We start from the raw sequence: 18,897 nt of genomic DNA, 5'->3' as shown, positions 1-18,897 counted from the left end.
ACTTAAGTTCAACTATCACGTTTAAATGTGCAATGTCTCCACCCTCCTTCTAAACCTATACAAGAAAACGTAACTTTAAACACCAGTTTGCATTTTTATACAAATATGAAATACTGAAATTTCTGCATGCCTGTACCAAATAAACTGATCACACCTCCACACAAATTCTAAAACATTACAGAAATATAACTTACAGTCACAATTCTCAATCCAACACTGTTTCATTTACATAAACCAGGGGTATCAACACTACCATTTCTCACCCTACCAGTGCCAAAATAAATCCTCAATGGGAATTCAGCAGCACAAGTGGGGTTCAAGAAGGCACAAGGGTTAACATTGGTGGCAATTCCCCACCTGTCCAAGAGCCCCATGGGTTGGATGTTTGACACCCCTGACAAACCATCTACAGAATTACATACAGTGCAACAACTGAAGACACCAATCCTCTATCAATCCATGCACACAAATTATGTCCCAAAACAGTCAAGTCCAAGAACATCTTTTTGGTTCCTGAGCATGCAGGTAGAAAAGTGGAGCACGTAATAGTTTATACGATGGAGAAGGAAACTAACTTTCACTGGATTCAAATTTAAGATATTTAATAACTTTTTACTCATTCCCTTGTTTTGACACTTTAGATCTGAAGATGAAGAAACACAAGAAACCTTTGCGCAATATCATAGTAGAGTGGTGCAATCTAGAAATAACCAAATCTTAGACTAGCCTGCCAGAGGAACAGCATGCCAATTTTTGTTTCAGTAGATGACTGACATCACTAAATCATAAAATTGCAATTCCATCATAGAAACCATATTTAGTACTATTCAACCAACAAATGATGCATTCTAAGCAAAAGCTTCATACACTGACTTTAATCATGTTTTGAAGAGTATTAATGCTTCTATATGGCTTGGGATTCCAAATTATGACAAAGTTCTTTTTTTCCCCTGCAATATTAATATTTTATAGATTTCTCCATTTTTGAAACATAGTCCCATCCAGCCAATGTGAATTTCTGGTGTTCAAAACACAACAAATCAAAAAAAAAAAAAGTTCAAGCATAAAGTGTTCTTACACTTTCTTTTGGCAAAAATTAAAGACAAAAATGCACATGAAGGTGGTTTAGTAACACACACATTAAAACCACCAAGTTACTTTATTTCTAAAAACTTCAACCTGCATGACTACATTTAAAAATGTTTATGAAAAAGCTATTATACAACTATGAAGCACATTAAAACTAACCAACTATTTAACAAAACACTTGTTTGTCTAAGGGAGACGTTAAGCAAATTATCAGCAGACCTAACTAATCTTTCAACATCTGCTACACTGCAGCAATACTAATCATTACAAGCATTTTATAAGTTTCACATTCTAGGTTATAGTCTTCCCTCAAATTCATACAGAAGTTAACAAGAGCAGCATATGATGATGTAAGGGCAGAACTAAAGCCTTAATGACTTAACACAAATGAGGAGCACAAATTCCTAGAAAGATTCACTTTTCATAAGTGCTCAGTACTGACCTGCCTGCTTCTATTAAGACATGACACTAAGCAGAGCCCATATACCTCCTTAAAAAAGGCTCAAGGTCTCACTCTTCAGCAACAAAAGTAACAGTATAACTACATGGATAAATTACATACCCATGGGAGATCCCTGAAATGCAGCTTTGTACAAAGTTCTAATAGAGTTAGTGTGATAAAATGTAGTTGCATTCCTAACTCTAAGAGTTCCTTACTTTATATTAAAACTGAGACAGTCTACTTAAAACAATATTTGCTCTATTAAACCTTACGTATTTTGTATAGTATGAAGTACTATCCATTTTAATAAGTGATTAGACAAATATATTCCAAGAACTACATATCCAACTAAGCCTTCTATTTAAACTGTTAGAGTATTCAATTTTAATAAGGAAAACTAATTTGAACCACTACCCTCTTTTCAGAAGTTACAATTTAATTTTTTTAAGATGGATACTTATCATTCTGAGTACTCATCTGTCTTCTACTGAAAGAATTGAAGAACAGAAAGTCTAGCTATCACCCCAAATACTTGTAGGCACCCCAATAGTACCTATAAGTGAACATAAAGAGAGCAGGATTACAGTTTCTGTTGATTTAAAAGTGTGCACAAGCATTTGTTAATTTTTAACTTCACGGTTAGTTTGTGCAAACAGTCTCTTCAAAGCTGCACATTCTAAAATTTTCAAAAGATGCCAAGCCAAGATCAAGTAGTTCCTCATGAAGTCGATGCTGTTACAAGTTATTTAAATCAGTGCTAAGAACCAAGTATGATTTGAGTCAAATAAAGCAAGGTCTTTTTTCTGACAGCTATAGCATAAAATCAGAGCTGATTTTTTGTATAAGTGAACAATTGCTTAAATACAAAATCAGTATGGGCTTTTAGTTACTAAAATAGTGCTATTTACAAATATGTACTTTACGTGTCTTTTTATGTAATAGATGCCATGGCCATGCATGTAATGTACTGCTTCTATGTCGATTTTCCTTTATCCAAAAGGTAAGGACCCACACAATCAGTGAGGTTTCACATTAAAGCAGCATGGGTTTAACACTAGGGCTGTGCGAAACGGCTATGTTCCGTTTCAGTTTTAGATTCAGCCGTTTCGGAGGGCAGTGATTCGTTTCTGTGTTTCGGATCACTGTTCTGCTTTGATTCGGCTGAATCTGTTTATGTTTTGGAGTTTGACGCTGCTTCGGAGATTTGGATTGGCTGGGGAGAGCAGCGGGAGAGGCTCCCATAGCTGTCCTGACCAGCCCCATCGCCTGCCCAGACTCACCCTCTCAGCACTTTAAAAAAAAAGCCCTGCACTCACCAGCTGCAGCAGTGGCTATTGGGGCCTCTGAGGGCTTGTGGCAGAGTCCCGAGTGCAGTGCAGATCCCACCCCCGCTTGGCACCAGCACAACAGCAGCTGTCGCATCATGCGGTTGCAGCACAACTAGGCAGGGCACCACACATTGCCTGGGAGAAGCCCCCATGGCTGCCCAGCCTGGCCCCATCCAGCCCCATAGCACCTTAAAAAGAGGGCTGCAGGACTCTTCCGGGGGGGGACGGGACGGGGACAGGCTCCGAAACATTCTGGATGGTTTTGTTTTGGAGCCTTCTGTTTAGTTTTGGATGCCAAAACACCTCGGAAACTAAACAGCTGCCCAAATTCCACACAGCCCTATTTAACAGCACCATAGCCACCATTTCTTGTGATTTCTGGATGTGTCAAAATTTTATTCTCAACATGCTTGTCAACTACAAAAGTACTACAAACTGATTTTACAAACAGAAAAAGGTTCAGAAAGATTAAGTGACATGCCCATGGTCACATAAAGTATATATGGTGAAGCAAAGAATTAAACTCATATCTCCAATATTCCAGGTTAACCCCTTAACTACTGTTCTAATAGAAATGTATAAATTAAAATCCCATTGCATACATAGATGATTAACTCAAGGTAATACTGATCAAAAACCAACCACTTAAAATGATTCAAAACCACATGCAACCTGTCAGGAACCTAATATTACTAATCAGGAATATTTTCCTACTTGTGAAATCTTAAAACTCTCTCACATTTAGTGAACATAATGTTTTACTAATTAAAGTCCCAAGGACATTAACAGAATGTTAATACTCTTCTTGAACCACAAAGCTTCTATTACAAAATATCTAATAAGCACTGGTAGATTTTTACCAGTTAGAAAGACTGAGTCTCAATGAATAAAACTTCCAACTTTAATTCTATTTTAAATGAAATGTTTAAATTCCATGATTACATCATAGCTTTATTTTCAAATTCATTTTGCTAACACTAAAATGTCTTATGACATTGTTTTTAAAAAAGCAAAGCTTTTTGAAATGCAAATTGAAAAGTGGTTTTATTAAAGCTGTGAAACTTCCAGTCCTTAATTTGACTTAAAATACCTTTCCTAACAAACCAAAAGGCCAGTTACTGCAAGATTTTGCAATTTAATAGTGGCAAACCACTTTTTTTTTTTTTATATATATACACTTTATATATTTATATACTTTTTATATATATATATATATATACACACATACACACACACACACACAGTACTGTCAACGTGGTTACAAGTCTCTCTGTAAAACTGGAGATCTAACTCTACTTCAAGATGAGCACTTGTCTAACCTCTAATGAAAAATGGAATTCTGCTATGAACCACTATTCATAATCCAACTATCACAAGTTTACCCAACCAAAACTATATCCGGTCTAAGATTAGTGAGCACGACCTGCAATTTCATTTTTCTACTTCCATGCCTGAAAGCTTCACAAGAGATGTAAGTAATTGTCCGTAGTAAGAGATACATTCCTACTCAATACAAGTTTCATGAAAATTACAAAAAGTTGCCAGCACTTACCATTTCCATCTACAACAAAAAATGTACTAAAAATCAATCAAGTGCATAATTTCAGAAATATAAGACAATCAGAAATCATGAAATTCCTCAAAACTAATTAAAACATGTAGAGAGAGATCAGATTGCTAGGAAGATTTTTTTTTTGGGGGGGGGAGGTTATTATTATTTTTTTTTTTTTTTTTTTATAAATGAGGTGTGGGGACAGGGTCTGGATGACAGAATACCAAGTAAAGAATAATTAACATCACAAAAACCAACTCAAGGACAAGCATAATACTTTTAAATGATTTAAATCCTTTAACAAAACTATGTCTTCAACTTGAAATCCATTTCTGCTTCTACTTTCAAAGATGCAGAAAAACAATACCTGTAGCTAATGCACATGGAATTTCACTTCAACTTATGTACTGTAATGAAATAAATTAAATACAGGACAAACTATTTTAATGCTTGCTAAGAGCTTTTTGTTTGATCAATGTTAAATATACAAGTGCTAGAGATGCTAGTTTTGAAAAGTGACTACAACCACACACAATTCCAAATCTCCTCAAAAACACCTCTTACTTAAATATAACCTACCCTAAGTCTTCCTCTTTAGAAATACATAACCTTTGTAAGTCTATGTTACTTTTTTTAAGTTTTAGGCAGCAACCAACTAGCAAAATCAAAATACAAAAAGCTGATGGATGTTTCAGTGTCTTGTGAGAGTCTGCTGGAGCCAACTTCCAGGCATCATGCCATCTAGTAAAATCATCAGCCTTGATCAAGGGAGCAAGGGTATCTATATAAAACACATATGGAGAGTTAGCCAGGAGCAATGCAGAGGCTGATTATCTAGGAGGGTTCCTCCCTACATTTCCAAGCCATGAACCTTCTCCTGAAAGCAAATGCCTAAACCCTTTCTGCAAAAAAAAGACCAAATAAATCAGCTCAAAATGTTGAATAATTCAGCTGTTAAAACACTTAGTGGGGAAGGCCCCCGAGTTCAAATCCATACACTGTCCACTATAGAGCCAGGCTTGATCCCATACCTCCCACCCTAAGGTATTATGTATTCACTGGGATAGCTTCTCTTTGAGAGACTGAGCAATAACACCATGCCAAAATAATCAGTACCCTGATAATTAAGGCGCTCCCCCTGGAGATGCAGAACAATGTTCAGTAGGTGACTGACATCACTAAATCATAAAATTGAATAGTACTAAATATGGTTTCTATGGTGTAATTGCAAACAACAAATGATGCATTCTAGGCAAAAGCTTCATACACTTACTTTAAATTAATCAGGGACCACCTGCAAAGACAACCAAGGAAACCCCTATTTTTAGTCTCATTTGGGGGCCTCAGTTTGAGCTAGGGCTCCGGCTGTAGCGAAATATCACCCCTTGGGGATTTTGCATGTATTCACTAATAAAAAAACCCCCAAAAAACAACATAGACACCACCTTAGCTGAGTTGATTCTGAGATCATCAAAAGTATCTAAATGGTAGTCTGGAAGATAGGCAGAGGATAAGGGCCTTGGTCCTTAGGTCATGCAGTTGCACACCTTACCCCATAATTAAGTTCTAAATTTTCTTCCCCACATAAGATGGGGGAGGATGGGAATGACAGGGAACTTAATTTAGAATTTAGTGCACAAGTAACACACGAAAAGAGTGGTTAAGCTACCTAAAAAGAGCACAATTTAATACCTTCCAGATGTTAGATAATGAGTAGTTATCCCATTAAAAACTGTAAAGGGCTTCCTTCTTTAGGTTTTACAGAATAAAGAAAAACCCCTCAATTTTCTTGGTTTAATTTTCTAGTACATCCAATTACATTTTGCTATTTGGCACATACAGCATTCTTCCTTCATAAAGTAACTGCTCAGAATCTGCAATAACATACATACAAGGAAAATGACGTTTAATATTGAAAACCAACTCCTCAGCAAAGCATTTTTAAAAATACTTTGCAAAGTAGTTTTTAAAAAGTACAAGTCTACTGTACTTAATTCATTACAAGTACAGTAACTAAATAAAGTTTAATTGAAATCATTTTACAATTTAAACCCCAAAAACAGATTTATGGTTTTTTCTGGGTGAGCACACAAATTCTGTAACAATGCTGAAGATGCCATTCAAATGCTGAGCTAAGTAAGAGGCAAAATCATTAATAGCCCACAATTTCCTTGCCAAGAAACAAAAAATAAGTATACCTAGATTCATAGATAAATAAATGCAAGTTCTGTTTTGTCAGATACTCTCATTACACCTTTGAAAAAGACTTTTTAAGGACAAATTTTAAAAGTGAGATGCATAAAATTTGGTTTCTTTTCTTGCTCCTAGTTTTTTTTCCTCCCTACTCTCTTCCCACCCTTAACTTTCAAAATTACAGAATTAGGCTATAAGGCATATTATTACATGGATGTTTATGCTATATTGTTTGAGCAGATATTATTACTGCAGATGTTCTACTAACCTATAGCATGATGATGCAGTCTTCTACTACTATTCAAGTTATGTCATCAAAATATAGATTTTGAAGAATTTAAAACAGCTCTAAAATGACAATAAAGCATTATTTGGTCAATATGTTCATAGAATAAAATAAAAATCAGGAAGGTACATCCTTAAGGGTCATCTGCCAATGCCAATACACTTATCTGTTAAGTATTCAACATTTTAGACTGAGTCCTAAATCAACGTAACATTACAAATTCAATCTTTCAGTTAGCTATCTGTATATCCAAGAACTCAAGCGCATTTGTAGTTGCAACTGTGACTTAATTCTCTCATGTTCCGAGAAAACGGTAAGCAGCTTGTCCTTGTTGTGAGGCAGAACATATTCTCATTCAGCACTACTAGCTAAACTTCTGGTCCTTAACCTAATTTTCAATGTTTACAATTCTAATCCTTGCATTAAGGATGTTTTATTTTAAAGAACAGATAAAAGTGAAAAGTGGGTTCAACCTATAGCATCTGCAACCACCTCCACTTCTGATGGAAAAATGACAGATCCTTTCACGATGTTGGCAGCCTAACATCTGTCTGATGCTTTCATAATGCATCCCTTTAACAGGCCAAAAGAACTATATGGTTCTAGCGCTTTATGGTTTCACTGGTTAGTCCCAATGGCATACCAATATTGCAAAAAACTCTTCTTCACAGTTTCATATATCCAAAACAATGCTTCAGTTAACAAGAACCTAATTATTCTCATTTGCAAAAAAGACAGGGGCCTCATACCTACAGGAACGATCAGTATGAAGTAAAGTTCAATGGCTACAGAATGTTAGCTTTCACTGAAGTTTGTTTTTAAATTAAAAGGATAAATGTATTTGCTTATTTTCTTGTATTTGGACACAAGCATCTATGATCTTTAGTTAAACCTCAGGTTTAACTAATAGAAATGTGATCAAAGGGATCCATTTGCTATCCATTTACACACACAAACTAACACTAAGTAAGGCTATGCATCTGCTAAAGGTATTTCTGATTCAAGAAGCTAAGATACCAAATTAAGACAGTACACAGCTCAGTTAAAAAAAAAAAAATCAACCCCCTTCTATCTGAACTAAACCCAACCAACAAGTTAAGGAGAGGCAGAAGATTACTTTGAGCATGGGCACCGAAGTCATTATCTGGGAGTGTCAGTGAGGCATGACACCAAAATAAGGTAAGTGCCAGTGCAGGCCAGGCAAGAAGACTCCAATTCCAAATGAGCGCTAATGTTAATCTTTTGCAATCGCCATTACTGCACATAAGCCCCGTTAACCTGCCTGACATGACTGTCAGGGATCAAAGGACTTCTCAGCCCGTTTTCTCCCGCACGGGACCAGCAGCGCGGCAGGCCCAGACCCCCCTGCTCAGTCCCACAGGAGCCCGTGCTCCCCACACCGCACCGCACCCCCACCACAAAGACCAAGCGCGGTCCCGGGCGCAGAGGCCCCGGCAGGCGAGGAGGGGCAGGCTTGGCCGGGCCGGCTCCGTGTCAGCGCGAGGCCCCGGCGGGAAGGGCCGCGGAGTCGGCACTCCAGCGCGCTCGGGCCCGGGCAGCGCCGGGGGGCAGGAGCCCGCTGCAGGATACAGGTCAGGTCCAAGTCGAAGCCATCCTCCTGGTATCGCCTTTTGTTCCTGCTGACGATCTCTTTGATGATGGCGGTCATGTCTGGGAGCCGGGGGCCGCCGAGGAGCCGCGCGGGCAGGCAGGGCAGCGGCGGCGGCGGCAGGGCGCACAGGGCTCGGGGCTGGGCCGAGGCGGCTCCCCCGAACCTCGGGGCGGCGGCGGCCGCGGGGCTCTGGACGGCGGAGCGGGGGGGCGGCCCGCGCGGCTCAGCCCGAGGCCCGCAGGCGGCCGGGCCCCGGGGCAGCGGCGGGCCCCCCTCCCCCTGCTGCTGCTGCTGCGGCTCCCGGCGGCGGCGGCTGCTGCCCCCTCCCCGCGCGGCCCCGGGCGGAGCGGGAGCGGGGGCCGGGCCCGGGGCGGCGGCGGCGGCCGCGGAGGGGTTCAGCGTGCGGCCGAGTCCCGGGCTGCGCCGCCGCCGCCGCCGTCTTTGAGGCGAGTGAGGCGGAGGCGGGGAGAGGCGCCCTCCAGCGCTCCGCGCCCCAGAAATGGTGACAGCGGCCGGGCCCCGCTCCCGCCCGGGGCGGCGGCGGCCCCGCGCTCAGGGCCGCGCACCGGCGGGCGGGGGGCGGGCGACAGGCGACCGAGCCCCGCGCGGGGTCGGTGGGAGACGCAAAGCAGCGCGCTCAAGACCTGGGCTGCGCGCGGGGCCCCAGCCGGGCCCGTCTCATGGTTGCGGCCTCCCCGCGCGCGGCAGCTCCGAGCGCCTCAAGCCTCCATCATGGCTGCTGCGCCGCGGAGGGACCGGCCGCCGAACAGCTTCGCTCCACTGGCACCGCCCCCGCCCCCTCCGCCGCAAAGTAGTCCCGCCACATCATCGCTCCGCGGCCGCCCGCCCCCACGACGCGCCGCCCCCCCTGCCCCGCTGCTCGCTGCGGGCCCCTACGCCGTGGGGCTGGGGCGCTGCGGGGCAAGGATAGAGAGTTCTCCTGAGGGGAGTGTTGGGGGTCACAGGAGCAGGCCGCAGGCCGGCGGAGGGATACTCTCGCTGCCAACTCGGAACTACTTTCTCGGGTCACGTGGTCCCCCCTGCCCGCTGCGGGCCCCCTCCCCCGACTGGGGGGGAGCTCGGCCCTGGCCCGGGGCCGCAGGAGGTGGCTCGCGGGGCGGTGCGGGTTGTGGCGCGCGCCCCGTGCAGGGGGAGTTGTGAGGGAGGCAGCGGGATCCGCCGGCCCGCTGGTCCCGGGGCTGAGGAGGCCGCTTGGGGCAACTTCTTGGGGAAGCTCTTCGGCGCGGGGGCGCCGGTGGCCACAGGCAGCAGCACCCGGAATTGCTCCCCGTGGCTTCCCCCAGCGAAACACAAGTGCCTCTGCCCAGCCCTACGCGCCTCGGTGCGGCTTTTCGGGCTCCAGGAGGAGGCTTGGATGTGGCAGAAGCGGCAGCTGGGCTGTGGGACAACAAGGGCCCACTCCTGCCTCATCTGCAGCCAGGAGGAAGGTGAACTCCTGCCTCCCCGCCGGTCAGAGCCGAAGAGCCAGGCTGCCTCCGGGCCCCGCTGCACCTCGGTGAAAATGTGGAATGAAATTTCTGAAAGCTGCTGCCAAGCGGGAGAACTGTCCTCCCGCGGGCGAGCCGCCTGCGACGCGGGTTGTGGCGCCACCTGTTGCCTGTGATCAAGAAACCCCCTCGGTCAGAGAGTAGCTGCAGTCACTGAAAAAAAATTCAGGGTTACCAGCGTACTCTGTTCCTGTACCTTTGGTCACACAAGGCCTACATCCAATGCTAACAACACCAGCCCAACGCCCAAGGGCCTGATTATTTCAAGCACTGGGAAGAATACAAGGGCAAGCCTCCATCAGCAGGAGAGCAGCATAACCATGATGGGGGTGCCCCCCCCATGCAGTAAAATGCAGAAGTGAAGTGTGACTTCCCAAATGCATGATAATCCCTAAGTAGAAGAGGGAAGGCATACAAATTGAATGGAAGGATTAGGTGGCCAACACGACAGTGAAAGATTTGAAATGGAGTTTTTATTCCTCTTTCAGGTTAGTGGGGGCAATGAGAGATTTTCTCAGTCATAAATGTCTGCTGATGTCATCGAATGGTAACAAGGGAACACTATACAGAAATGAACAAATGTAGCAAGTGAGCATGAGATTACATCATCAGAATAATCTATCTGCCCTGATGGAGAGAGAATTGTCTGTTTTTCTTTAATGTTTTGACAATATTTGTATCTATTGTCATTCCAATAAAATAATCTGGATTTTCTGAAGTCACATCTACTGTGTGGATAGAGCCTGCTCCCCCTACTAAGCACCTGCTGCGTGGTCCCAAGGGAGTCCCCCACAAATAAAAGCAAATGAATCATGGAGCAGTACCATAGAAAGTTTTGTAACCCAACAGGCAAAACAGAAAGTAGGACTAAAGTCTTACTGCTAGCCTAAAATAAACATAGCTACAGTACAGCTATATGTATCTCCCACAATGCAGTTCTACTTTTGTGACTGCCATTTACCCAGCTACCTATTTCTCTCTCTCCACTCCCTACTCAACACACTTCTTGTACTTCTCTCATTCTGGTATCATTCCCACCACACTCCTAAATAAGAAGCCTTTGAAAAGAAACCTGCTTTACAGGTTATGCATTGAGTTCTCAGTTCTGCTAGATGCATCAATATTGAACATGGAAGGAGGAAGGATGGAATTACCTATCCTGATAAATGTCTCTGTCTTCTGCTTTCCCTCTGAAGCCAAATGTTCTTCACTTGTTTTGGAAAATTGCCTCTCTGCTTTTCTTGAAAAATACCGTATCAAAATTTCTTCTTCTGTTCTGAAGCTTCCAGCATAAGGGGAGATACAATTCACCAAGCTCAAGAGTTGTGAAGCAGAGATTCTCTCATCATCTTACAAATATCAAGACATGATTTTTGAGTAGAAAAGCCCACTGATTTCAGTTATCAGGTGTTCTTTGTTTTTTGAGTATAGCAGTGAAATATTAGCTTGTGTTAAAATTTCCTAACTCTGAAACAAAGTACGTTTTTCAGGATATTCTATGGATATGCTTGAAAACAGCACCCCCTTAAACATTGTAATTACTTCTTAAAATATGTCATTTCACAGGTTTCTCATGCATGGAAAACAATCAGCTTGAGACATTCCTCAAATAAAAGTGGGGACATACTCCCTCTCTTGAAAAAGCCCCCCAAAAAACAAACAAACCAACAAATATCTCCTCAAATCTATGACACAAACACAAAGAGTAAAGAGTCCATGAGGACTCCACTGAACCTGAAAAACAAAATCAGATGAAGACCTTCCTGAAAGGATGAAACCAATGGGAAAGGAAGACCCAGGTCTGGGGCATCAGCACATATGAAAAATAGGTAACCTAATCCTTTAGGATACAACTTTGATTTCTTTCTTTCTTTCTCTTCTTGAGAAACAACACTGCATACATTCATGTTTACAATACTGGAGTGTAACCAGAAGATTTGACTTTAGACACTGATCCATATTTTTTGTTAACATATATTTGTACAAAAGCTAGTCTTTAGCTTATAGCATAAAAATCAACAAATTACCCAGTTTTTTTTATTTTGCATGATATAAAATGGAAATATCCTTAGCTTGGAACTGACATCTATTGGCTTATGAAAAATACTAACCTTTCCCTTTATTTGCCCTGAAATATTTTTCATCTACAGATTTTTTTTAAAGTTGGTGCCAAAGTAGTCAAATAATTATGTTGATTATTTTTGAAGTGTGCTTCCTAGTGTTTTATTTTTAATCGCATAAAACACTTAATTTTGTTCAGTGGAAGGGAATACAGGACCAGGGAAAAACATTTTCCTGAAACATGGCTAATTCAAATACTCTTTTAAGAAAGAATAAACTAGTAATGAAACACTCAGTATTACAGATAATTTTTTGAAATGTGTGTAGACAATGAATGGCGTGTGAGCTTTTTAAAAAAGGAATAGGAAAAATATGGTTAAGAGGACTATAGCTCTTTTAACATTGAAGTTTGAAGGAGCTGTGAACAAATAATAGCCTTATGTAAATCAATATACATATTTTAGATTACATTTCTGGTAAAATATATTTTTATTCTGTAAAAAAATATAAAAATTGTACAGAAAATATGAAGTGATAATGTAATAGCTCTGAATGAACTATAGCTATATTGAACTAGCTATTTACAGGGTTTTTTTTAGGTAGGTAGTATTCACCTTGCAGATGCAACCAAATTAAACTGAAAGGTCCAGTACCTACTTTGGTTCTCCCATTTTTTTTAAGAACTTGTACACATTTCAGTGCATGGATTTGGTGGTAGAATCCGTGAGTCATCTTAATCTGATTTATTAAACTGGGTAGCTCATGTACATCAATAAATCCAAATCCTATTATGGTCAGTGGAATGAATTCCAAGACAAATCCTGTGTCAAATTCTTGAGCTAAATAATAAGGTTAAAGCAGGGCAGACATACTGGAGAAGGTAGGGAGAACGACACTCTTATGAATCATGGAGCAGCAGTACAAAAACCCTTTGTAACCCAATAGCCAAAGGAGTATCTGCATGTCTTAAGATGGGCTCATCTTAAGTGTAAAGAGGATGGGAGGACAGTCCAGTCTCTCAGATGTACAAGGGATGCTTTTAATAATGTTAAAAAATAAAAGCATGATTTTTGTTATATACAACCTGTCTCTTCATAGCCTAATGAAATACAATTCTAAGTCAGCAGGTGTTTTAGTCATTAGAACAACCCTCCCTTTCCAGTGTATGAGAAAATACAGGTAGTGACAAAGTGGAGTTATGCAGCTCTATCTTGGAGAGGCTAGTTTAATACACTGATAAAATAAAACAAAACCCATGCAACAACAGAACTGTTGAAGATAACAGTTACAGACAACAGCAGGTAAGCTGCTAAATGGGGGAGTGTGGGTTAGGAGTGAGAGGCACCAACAGGGCTGAGGTGGCAGGGCTGTGGGTTGGAAATGAGGGGCAAAAGCGTTGGCAGGGACATATCAGGGCTGCTCAGCACCATGAAGCAGGGAGGGAGGGGGCAGGTGCAGCTGGACCCATGCCCTGGTGAGCAAAGGGGGTAGGGGGGAGCTCTGGTATTCTATGATAAAAAAACCCAAATCAAATGACAAAATATATAGGTATTTAGAATTTATTTTATTATACTTCTGAGGCACTGGTAGGCTTCCAAATTGCTTTAAACTGTAAATATATCAATAAAACATTGTGTTCAATAGATACCTATACACACACATTTTATCGAACCTAGCAATTTTATCTCAAATTGTTAAATAAAATTGTGAGCAAAAGCGAAAAGAAGGGTCTAGGTATTAACTATAGCAAAACAATATGCATGGTAATTACAAAGATCATTCCAGTATGCAACATCAAAGTGGATAAGGAACAGATAAGGCAGTCAATAAATTAAACTACTTGGGAAGCTGGGTAACATCAGATGGTATATGTGCTCATGAAATAAAATGGAGAACAGGGATGGCATAAGACACATTTCTGAAAATTAAAAAGTTATTTATAAATAGTAAAATTTCTATGAGGACGAAATTTAGAGTTTTGGGTTGCTATGTTATACCAGTCCTCACGTATGCATCAGAATGCTGGACAGTTTTGCCAAGTATGGAAAAGAGAATTGAAGCAACTGAGATGTGGTTCTTAAGGTGCATCTTAAAGGTATGTTGGACAAGTCACACTTCAAATGAAGGTATTTTGTTAAGAGCAGGCTGCAGGAAGAAGCTGCTTATTAACATTAGAAAGAGACAGTTAAAAGTGGGTGGGTGTGTACTGAAAGAGAGAGAGAGAGAGAATTTTGGATTTTTATCAGAGAATTTTTTACTTTTAAACAGAGAAAACCAGGATCCCTGCTTATGACATAAGGCTTTGAAATAAAAAGGGCAGATGAAAAGCAAGGACATTTTAGAAAGGTTTCTATGAGACACAAATATACTAGAGAACAGATTATTAAAACAATTCCTTGTTTTTAAAGCAGTTACTTCTAAAGGACAAACTATCTGTCATCATAGTTAGAATACTTGATGGTTATTATTTGGCACTTTCCAACTCGGAATCTCAAAGTATTTTACAAGCATTAATGAGTTAAGCATCACCATATGGTAAGACATTAAGATGGTAAACTAGGTACCATCAACCCTCATCTATGGATGGGGAAACTAAAGCTGAAAGATATTTACTGACCTGCCTAATATTGCAGCAGAAACCAGTAGCGGAACCAGGAAAACAGCCAATATCTCCTGGCTCACTGTGCTGTGTTTTCGTTGGAGGGCAATCTTTTCCTTTATTTAAAGTATACTGAAAAGATTGCAGGCAGCATCTGTGAGGTGAAAGAGTAGAGGTTATTCAGCCTGTTATAATTGTTTTCAGTTATAAACCAAAGTATCTTCCAAAACAAATATTCCATAGATATTTTTGTTTATCCCTAATCAGGTTGTTTGCTTTTTAATCAGCTAGAAACCTTGATTTGTTAGAAAATAAATTAAACTTCAACCCAGTTTTCCCATACATGAAGGACATGTTTTAAGACTCAGGTAAATCTCAGAACACAGGTGGCCTACTTACAGTAATATTGCTCCAGGTTATAGAGATAGGAAAAGTGAGCACAGCTGAATAGTTTGGAAACCACAGCATCTGGAACCATTTTATGCCTCATCTATCAATCTGCTTGTATGGGAATTGAGAATTAACATTTCAAACCACACTTCCTTACTTCATGACAGATGAATCCCAGATCTGAGGTTATTATTTCACCTTCCTTCTCCCCCAAAGCAAACTGGATGGATATCTGTGAAGGTCATATTAAAGAATCTTGGATACTTCTCAACTTTGTTCAATTAAAATGCATTAATATATATAAAAGTTAGTCAACATAGTAAAGACAATCAATTGCAAGGTTCTGTTTTCATATCCTTGTGTGTCTTTTATTTTGTTTGCTTGGTTTTTTTGTGGCATTTCTAATAGTTCATGTCAAAATAAAAGTGAACTTTTTCTAGACTATTTTGAGAAAACTGATTAAAAGGGTTAGAAATACACAAGGTAAAGCAGTTTTTTTCATCTTATATAGTATTTGTTTTCTGATCATGAAAAGTGTTGTTTTGCCCATTTAAAGTTTCTTATATGTCTTGTGTGTTACCAGATGTCCCATTTAAAGGTTTAGAATTTTTTTTTCAAATAATATGTATTACTAATTTGCTTTTTATATTGACTCTGGTCATGCACATATTGTATAATGCATATGCTGATTACACCCCTATTGTACTATTATGCATATGCTGGTCATATCCTGTTGTATTATATCTGCATTGGTGATATCTTTTTAGTTTTATTTCAATTCCTGTTCAAGCTAAATCCTACATCTTGAAAATCTTTTGAAAGAGTATCTTCCTAAAGCTAAGGATAAAGATGTCTGTTCATCCCTAGTACCCAAAGATTCCTGCATTATTAGTTGTGCCTGTAGAAGTTCCTTCCCAATCTTTCTCTTTGCTTCTCGTTTTCCTCTGTTCCTGATCTGACAGTCCAACATGACTAATGCTCATGTCCTAATCCTAACTCCCTATGGTTCATTTTGCCCAAACCACCTCCAGTCCCAACCTTGCCCTGCCACTCAAAATAGGGTCTTCATTAATCCTTCCAGGACTGATGAGAATCTTCTGACTTAGAGAAGGATGAAGAATTCTTATGCAATTGGGAATGAACTGGGAACTGGGATCTTCCCCTATTGTATCATGCCTCTAGCTGGATATTGCCTATCAACATAATAATTTCCTCTCCCCCACACATTTTGAATTGTATGAAGTCCCTGCCGTCCCCAATCTTGAGCTCATGAGATTCATGGCACAGGCATTTCCTCAGGCCACAGCCAGAACTAAAGGCTCTGTCAAATCATAGCTTGGCCACTAGGCCGTTCAGAGCTTAAATAAAATATATTGAGGAGATGCTGTATTTAAGTATTTATATTTTAAAAGTTCAAGGTTGTTTTTAAAATATGCATTTAAAAACCTAAATATATTACAAACTTTAACTGAAGGCTGTAATATGTTAGTATAATACAAATAAGCATAATATTAATTTACCGTATATTTTAATTGAAGAAAAAGTCATAAGCTTAATAGAAGTTTGAAATAAGGAAATAGCCTCTATTTCTTGATTCACCCATATATTACCCCAGTCTCTAAGCCCTTTGTAATTCCAAATTATTCTCAGAAAAAATCTTGCTTCATAGTTAAAATAAAAGTTGATATAACATCTTTTAGAGCCTGTCAGGATCACACCTTTCAATGCTACGAGAGAGAATATTAAATATTTTAACAGAAGGAACTCAAAAGCAAAATCCCTACTGGAATATTTTTGTCCATGTTGCCTGTACTTCCACTGCAAGGGGTCGTACCTAGAAGCCCAGTCCTGACTACTACAACTGCTGCATAGGTTTTCTTTTTTTTTTGATGGAGCCTTGAAAGATCTGTAGCTGGAAACAATTCAGTCCTTCCTCACCAAGTTAGATATCAAGGTTCCTGGGAGTCCTGTATATCTGTGCTTCCTCATCTGTCCTGGAACATTCCTTCAGGTTGCTGAAAAGTTTGGGGTCAAGGAAAAAAAAAGATTCCAAAATCTAAAAAATGTCTCTCTTGGTTTACTTTTCCACCCTTGCAACTCATACCCTTGGCAACTCTACGTAAAGTCATTCAAAGTGAAGGGAGTCCTATAATCGAGAGTCTAGTACTGCCCCTCATTTCCTTATAGGGAAAGGGGATGTCACATATGCAGAAGGAAAACTTTTTCTTTGCCTCTACGTTTCCAATTCACCCAGTGGCAGGAAAGCTCCGCTATACTTCTGCTCCTCCTCAAACCACATGAAAACTTTGACATGGAGAATGTGTCCTGTAAAATATGTATCGGAACAAGGAAATGGAAGTCTTCCCCATCCATACTGGAAAGTTCGCAATCCATTTTTTATTTGGTCCTCATCAGCAGAGAGCTGTGAAACAGATTATTTTTTTCTGGACAATATGCATTCCAGTTGCCTAATACTTTATACAGTTTTCCCCCAAGCTCTTACTACAGTTAACAGGTTTATTTTTCCATTCAAGATACCTGGGGGTACAAACAGACACCACACAAACAAGGCTCATAATATCAGTTCATAAAACTACTGGTAGCAGTCATGATATGCCAGTCTATGCAAATTAACATTTGTATCAGACCTCAAGCAATGACACTTTTACCCAAAAAACTCATCTCATTGGAGGAACAAAACTTTCTACCACCCCCAAATAAGGCTACACCAGGAATAAGTGAGAGCTTGCCACTAGTTTTCTCAGTACATGTACATCTATTTCCCTCTCTCAGTATGTGTACATCTATCAGTGACCTTTCAATTTGTTAAGATTCAAGGTACTCCTCAGAATATGCAGGCTTGTAGCTTTCACTCATTTTTGGACTACAGAAAAATAACAGAGCAAGTCTTCTGTTGCAAAGAACTCAGAAAGACCACAGCATGTCAGAAAGTTTTTAACACTGAATTTCTTCTTTGAAATCTCTGGTTATCTTGTGAATCATGTTTGCACACTTACCAGTGCTAACATGGCATGGCACTCCATGACACCCTGGAAAGAATCTCAAGGCACCCCAGGGTGTCATGGCATCTGGTTGAAAATCATTAATTATACTATATATGTATAGTATACACAAACACAAACACACATGCACATATATATAATTGGGATAAAGTTAAGACAAGTTTTTAAAGGCAAGGCATTGGGCAAATCCATGCCTCTCACATAATTCCTGGATCATCACCTCCACATTATTCTTAACACCAATGTGTGTGTGTATTTGTTTTAAGATGTTGCAGCTGTGATGACCCAGGACTTATGCAAGGCAAGGGTTAGCTTAAACAATATTTTGCATTAAACAAGCTTGTGTAAGCCCATCCCAACAATGCAGCTGCTTTTATACATGTATATACACATACACATACATATATATATATATATATACACACACACACACATACACACACCATGTATATCTTCAGTGCCATGGCATCTGGTTGAAAATCACTGATTATACTATATACGTGTACACACACACACACACACACACACATATATATATATAATTGGGATAAAGTTGAGACAAGTTTTTAAAGTCATTATTGGGCATCCTTTCCTCTCACATAATTCCTGGATCATCACCTCCACATTATTCTTAATACCAATATATGTGTGTGCGCATGTGTATACACACACACCCTAAAGATAGATAGATAGATAGATAGATAGATAGATAGATAAACAGACAAACAGACAAACAGACGCACATACACTTAATATCTATCTCTAGTAAATACTATAAGGAAAGGGGGGGCTCAAAGGCAAGAGGCCGACAGGA

At 40.3% G+C, this 18,897-nt stretch overlaps 1 protein-coding gene and 1 long non-coding RNA gene across 2 annotated transcripts in view; both read right to left on the bottom strand.

Annotated features, from left to right (window-relative positions):
• Positions 1-9,041, bottom strand: part of PTEN (phosphatase and tensin homolog) — a 64,128-nt gene extending 55,087 nt beyond the window's left edge. Inside the window, exon 1 of the mRNA XM_014607819.3 lies at positions 8,481-9,041. Coding sequence (XP_014463305.1) covers positions 8,481-8,559 — 79 coding nt within the window. The 5' untranslated portion in view covers positions 8,560-9,041. The remainder of the gene's footprint in view (positions 1-8,480) is intronic.
• A 1,420-nt stretch (positions 9,042-10,461) lies between these two features.
• LOC109282397 (uncharacterized) lies at positions 10,462-18,895 on the bottom strand. Its single transcript, XR_002089365.2, has 3 exons — positions 14,689-18,895; positions 11,165-11,359; positions 10,462-10,571 (listed from the first exon to the last, which is right to left on the bottom strand). It is a non-coding gene; the product is annotated as an uncharacterized LOC109282397 (long non-coding RNA).
• Positions 18,896-18,897: the final 2 nt, after the last annotated feature.

The sequence above is a fragment of the Alligator mississippiensis genome, chromosome 6 (genome assembly GCF_030867095.1).
Source record: "Alligator mississippiensis isolate rAllMis1 chromosome 6, rAllMis1, whole genome shotgun sequence".
NCBI classification, from domain to species: domain Eukaryota; kingdom Metazoa; phylum Chordata; order Crocodylia; family Alligatoridae; genus Alligator; species Alligator mississippiensis.
The sequence above is the reverse complement of the archived record's forward strand: the minus strand, read 5'-3'. Positions and strand labels throughout refer to the sequence as shown.